Source organism: Nicotiana attenuata, chromosome 8 (assembly GCF_001879085.1).
Source record: "Nicotiana attenuata strain UT chromosome 8, NIATTr2, whole genome shotgun sequence".
NCBI lineage: Eukaryota > Viridiplantae > Streptophyta > Magnoliopsida > Solanales > Solanaceae > Nicotiana > Nicotiana attenuata.
Window position 1 is genome coordinate 13016236 of NC_031996.1, and position 6427 is coordinate 13022662.

A 6427-nucleotide genomic window follows, 5' to 3' on the forward strand; every position below is an offset into this window, starting at 1 on the left:
GAATCAGCATCCGGCCCACCCCGTTCCGGCTGTACTGGGGTCGGATTGATGATTGCAGCTGCACGGGGAGCCTCCTCGGACCTGACAGGCTCCTGGACCCGGCTCTGGAGCTGAGCTATAGCCGATTGCTGGGCTTGCAGCATGTCAAAAATCATTTTAAGGTTGATAGTCTCTTCGCCGACTGCCTGGGCCCTCGAATCGTCCTCTCCCCGGACGCTATGTGATGATCTGGAGGCCTGATCAGTGTTGAGCGCCATCCGGGAATCGGCATCTATCGGGTTTTCGAGCCCGGGCATTCCATTGTTTCCTGTCTGCTGTTCAAGTTCGTTGTTGATTGATTGTGCCATTCTATGAGTTGGTAATTTGAATGTAAGATGGACTCTTTTGCAAAGAACCAGTGTACTGTGATGCGTCAAGAAAGAGTATCAAAGAGCTCACTAATATCCTTAGCCCCACGGTGGGCGCCAAACTGTTTACCCTGGAATCCGGATAACAATTGAATTTATATGGGGTTTTAAGGATCCGTGAACTAAAAGATACAAAAGGTTTGGATTGAGGAAAATAAAAGATAAAGACTCAACAATTGCTGTTAAAGTAAATAATCGCAGAATATAATATTGCTTAGAACAATTGTGCTTGATAGCGTACAAGAATTGAGAGAGATGGTACTGTAGTGTAATGGTTTCCGATCCCCTCTTTATGGGGTCTTCTCCCCTTTTATACATTCTGATTAAGGGTAAAAATAAGGTAGGTAAATTAATTACATCGTGGATCCCTGTAATTACGCCTTAATGGCCTGAAGTGGTTGAGAAAATCACGTTTGGGCGAGATATCCGGCGACGCTTGGTTATCCGTTACGAGTCCGGCTTCCGACCTTGTGTGTTTCTCCATCCGGTGGTGACTCATATCGAGCTCTGCAACGGTCTCGAAATGACTCGACCTCGGTTGTTGACGTGGCCGTCGTTCTACCTTGCATCCAGGTCGGGTTCGATGGCCCCGACTTGCCCCGGACCGGACCCAACCCGGTCGGGCTCAAGCAAAAAGGGTATCACCCAATACAATTATGTTAATTGATTTACTTTCCGTTTAAAGACGGTGTAATCCCCTGTTTCACGCCGTGAATACAGTCGAATACAATAATCTGTCCAGCTATAATCCCATGTTTCACGCCATGAATACAATCGAATACACTCGAATACAACAACTGATTAGCTGGACTTCCCTGATTCACGCATATTTTTGCTACTGTATTCATGAATACAGTAGCTTAAATACATCTAATACATCTTATAACAACAGAAAACGTATCCAATCCGTAATTTAGCAAATGATATCTATAAATAACTAATAATCACTAAAAGATAGTGCTTTATGAAAATTTCTCTTCATCATTTGACCATCTGTTATCGATTAATTTTACCCCATAGAATTTTCAAGTAGGGTGAAGCTTAAACATTTAATTTCCGGAGATAACAATCAATAGAAGAGAAGCAGAGAACCATACTTGTTCCCCTAATGGTGCTCGTTATAAGTCGTAACTTCTTTTCCCATTATAGGAAAAAATTTAATTAGCGTGACAAAAATTCATATTTATTTCATTATCCTTTAAAATCCTAAAAGCTCTCCCTACTTAAATTTCTCCCCAAAAGCATATCTTTAGTATTGACCAATTTAAACATGTACTTAAATGCCGTAAATCTACTCTCATAAATTGATGACCACATATGTGAATTGTGAAAGTCATTCAAAGAGTTAATCCCTCATAAGTAGAAGGCCATATCCTCGAAATTAATTAGGGCAAGGCAATGAAAATAAAGAAGCAATGAAGTCTTGACACGGTGATGGCAATACCAATTAGCTATGGTGAAAGTGTCGACATCAACAATTCTTATGTTTAATTTTCAGCTTACATGCTAATGAACTCTCCGTTTCCATTTATTGACATATTTGACTGGACAAAGGGTTCAAAAAAAAGAAAATATTTTTGAAATTTATGGTCTAAAATATTTTATAGATATTTGTGTAATTATAAATCATCTCATTAAGGATAAAATAGTTAAATTATTTTTCAAATTTAGAAATAATTCTTTTTTAACTGACTAAAAGAAAATAAGTTCATTCTTTTTTAAAGCGGAGGGATTACTATTTTATTAGAGTATGTTGAAATGAATTAATTTCACACGTTAATGTCGTACCATTTTTTTTAAAAAGATAAAGAAAAAGAAAGAAACAAAAAAAGAACAAATAGAATAAAGGGCGAGTGGCAGCACGCGTTTTAGTGAGCATGAGAGGAGAAAAGAAGAGCCGTGGGAAGCATTAAGTGTTGTCGTATAAAGGGAAATCCTGCTGGTTTTCGAGAGAACTATGGGCGGACGTGCCGGCTTTCGGTAAGTAGTATCCGCAGACACGCGTATATTTTTACTGCAAACACGTGTTTGATTCTCATTGGTTCAGGTAATGAGCTGTGGATAAAATGTGGGTCCCAGCCACCATTAAGGAAAGAGTGTTGAAAAAACGGATCCATATGACGCGGCGGAATAGCTGAGAGCCTTAGCCGACAAACCCGGTTCAACCGGATTTGTCACCGTTTCTCCACTCCCCACATTTATCCATTTGTTTGACCATCTTCCACGTGTTTTCCTTACCATTATTACTTGAGTGTCTGAATTATTATTTTTTCCTTAATGTCTTGGATATTCTCTTGTTTTGTAAGCCTAATAGAATTACCTTTTGAAGGTTGTTATACTAATAGTTTTGGCATAATTTAAAAGAAAACTTTCAATTACGCTTATAATTCTAGGATATTTGACCAATTTTATTTTTATTTTGGTGAATTTCAATCAAATATTTAAAAAGGAAAACTAACTCAAATTTGTCAAGTTATTTGAAGGTATAACTTTAGCTTCGGACACAGTCTCTCTACCTTTTCAAGGTAAGAATACAGTCCGCATATACATTATTTTTTTTAGATTTCACCTATGAGTTTACACTGAATTTGTAGTTTACATTGAAATATTAAGGGGCTCATCTAAATATTGCAACAAACTCATCTGGTTAAAAGTTATTGATAAAATTATAAAGTACATTTAATCCACTAAATATAGCTCATCAATTTAAAATATAGATATTAATGTGAGATGTTAAATTGTGCATAAGTTTAAATAAAAATTCTTCTAATTTTTTTTCTTTTCATAGAAAATAAAATTATCTACACTTGCATCGAAATATGTGCTGGAAAATTTTATTTTGTGGTAACAGATTGCTTGGATTATGTAAATTATTTATACTAACAACATGTATATGGAGTTAAAACTCTATCTCTTTCATTTATGGACAATTAAATTTTGTCGCTGTAACGTATTATTGAAGAATCAAATTCCATTTAATACCTAACCTTTTAGTTCTTAGGTAAAGCCGTAAAACTATTCAACTTTGACTCCACATTTATTTCCTACTGATCTGTTTGTAAAAAACCGACAATAGGAAATTGCCCCTCTAATTTTCACAAGTCACATATTTATAATATATTAGCAAAATAAAATTCTACGTACTTCCCACGTATTTTCGAAACATAAAATAAAATACTCTGCCGCCATCAAATAACACAAATGTCACGTAACTGAATGGACCCCACATATCGAGAAAGTAGGTCCCACATCCCATGGGGGCGGCTATTTCTCATTAGTCAAATAGCCATAGCCACTATTGACTGTGTCCCACCCACTCGCTTTTTCCTATTTAAATCGCCTTCTCCTTCTTCCATTTTCTCTATTCCTACCCATTAGTTCATCAAATTTCAGCATAATTTGCCCAAAATTATTACTATCACTATTAGAAAAATAGCATAGGCGGAGAGCGTAAATGGCGCCGAAGCAACAGGGTGGCGCGGTAGCGGTGGCGGTTACGGCGGCGGTTGGAAAAGTGAACGGAATTTCAAAAGAGGTGCATTATAGGGGCGTAAGGAAGAGGCCATGGGGGAGGTATGCGGCGGAGATAAGAGATCCGGGGAAAAAGAGCCGGGTTTGGCTTGGGACTTTTGATACGGCGGAGGAAGCAGCTAAAGCCTACGATGCGGCGGCGAGAGAATTTCGCGGTGCAAAGGCGAAAACTAATTTTCCTCCGCCGGAAGAAGAGATCCTCAAAATCGCCCAAAACAATTTAGGCGTTAAGATGAATAAGAATGTTAATGATAATAACAATCGTAGTCCGAGTCAGAGCAGTACTGTTGAGTCATCTAGCGGTGACAGGTTATCTCCTGCCGTTATGGTTGACTCATCGCCGTTAGATCTCAGCCTTGGCGTGAAATTCCCGTTCCAGAACCATCAGTTTCGTACTTCTCCGATTTCCGGCGGGTTCTCCGGCTGCGGGTTCACCGGCGCAACTCCTGCGGTGAATCATCACATGTATTATCTGGAGGCTCTGGCACGTGCGGGAGTGATAAATCTGGAAAAACACCAGCAAAGAAAGACTGTTGATTTCCTTGGCGGTAAAGGCGGACATGGCGGCAGCAGCGGCGGCAGCGGAAGTGGGACCCAGAGTGAATCTGACTCATCATCGGTGATTGATTTTATGCGTAACGATGTTAAACCGACTACCAGAACAGGTCTTAATCTGGACCTCAATTTTCCTCCACCGGAGAACGTGTGAAAACGCCGGCGACGATGGTCGGAGATTTTGAAAGCAGTGATTTTTCTTTTTCTTTTAAATTTAATTAGTGCAATTTCCTTTTAATGTTTATTTAACAGAAAAGGAAAATGAAAAAAAAAAGTATATAGAGTTAGGTGATAATTAGAAAACGGAAAAGCCACCGCCGATCTATGTGAATATCAAGATGGCTGATCTCTACCTTTTTTTGCAACAGAAACAAATCTATTGATTTTGATTGCTGTTGTTCAAAGATCATCCTATAATATTGTTGCCGGTTTTTTTAGCTGAAAAAAGAACAGCATAAATATAAGTAATTATGTTAGAAAATTTTTTTCTAATTTACAGTTAAAATATTCGCCTTTTTTATTTTATATCCAGATTTTGCTTCGTTTTACTTTTAAGTTATGCGTGTGTGTGTTTTGTTCGGTCGGAATCGGAGGAGCATGTGGTGGTGTGTGAGGACGCCCAGAGGGGTTTTAGTGCCGCACGTGTGGTCCATTAGAGTACGGACATGGCAGATACTGAGGAGGACAGAGAGTTATTTTTGAGCAATAATGGAGTCTGTGCGACGTGGGTGTTGTCTGCTCTCCCTTTAGGTGGTTGGTTTTTATCATGCAGCTAACGTAATAAATACGTACTTTAAGCTAAAGGAGTTAAGTATACGGATATTTGACCATAGTAACGTAATAAATACATACTTACTTCTTTGATGTTTGATTAGGTAGGTAGGGAAAAACAATTAAAATATTTTCCTTCATAACAAACATATTTAACTCCTTTCTTTGTTTATATTTTTCTTTAAGTGAAGAACTGTTAGCCTCACTAATGGATTAAACGTTATTGGCCATTACATTTACTTGTTTCTTTACAAAGAGCAACCTATTGTTATAACGATTGGATTTTACTATTATAAGTAAAAAGTTGTTACGAATAACCTGACTATTATAAAATGATACTGTATTGTATAAGATATTATTATAAAGAGGTCAGATTGTACTATGTTAAATATCTAAAATCATCAATTAGAGATATATAATTTATATTATACTTGCGATTATTTCTAATTTTAAATCCTATGAGTAAAAATTACTTTCAGGATATGATCATACACTTGGATAACTTTTAGCAAATCCGTCTCATTTTAACTGTCATTTTAATTCAAATGCTTGAATGGAGTATAATTCAAAGTGCTCCAGTATTTCTTAGTCATTAATATCTGATGATATAGTATAAACAGTTGTTTTGCAGTTTAGATTAATCTGTTAGCCGAATGAGTTGGTATTGGAAATATAAGAAATGGACTTTTTAATGTACTTTAGGGGAGATAAGATTTACTCTCTCCGGTCCACAAGTGACCAATTTGTTTTTTTATTTTGATCTCCATTTATATAATCAAGACAAAATTCAATTTGTTTTTAAAAAATTACCCTTATATGTATATTTCTAAAAAATTTTCTTACTCTTCACATTAAATATTTAATTAAGGGTGGTTTAGTCATACTAGGTATTTTTGTATAGAATTTAATATTTTCTTAATGGGCGTGCAAAAAATAAATTGATCACTTATTGTGGACCGGAGGGAGTAATTAATGGGCATTTAGCTAGCGTTTGGCCATAGATCCCAAATTTATTTTGAAAAATCTGATTTGGGTGAAGTTTGGTTTGAAGATGAAAATGTGTTTGGACATACGTTTTCAAAACTATATTTTACTAACTTTATTTTGGTAAAAACTATAGTATATAAATTCTCTAACGTTTTTGGGGTATTTTTAGGTCCCCG

At 36.7% G+C, this 6427-nt stretch overlaps 1 protein-coding gene across 1 annotated transcript; it reads left to right on the top strand.

The window, feature by feature from the left end:
- Positions 3750–5000, top strand: LOC109230940 (ethylene-responsive transcription factor 4-like). Its single transcript, XM_019396433.1, has one exon. The coding sequence runs from the start codon at positions 3862–3864 to the stop codon at positions 4645–4647; it is 786 nt and encodes a 261-aa protein (XP_019251978.1). The 5' UTR covers positions 3750–3861; the 3' UTR covers positions 4648–5000.

Coding starts and splice junctions, on each gene's coding strand:
- LOC109230940 (XM_019396433.1), top strand. CDS start 3,862: ATGGCGCCGAAGCAACAGGGTGGCGCGGTAGCGGTGGCGGTTACGGCG.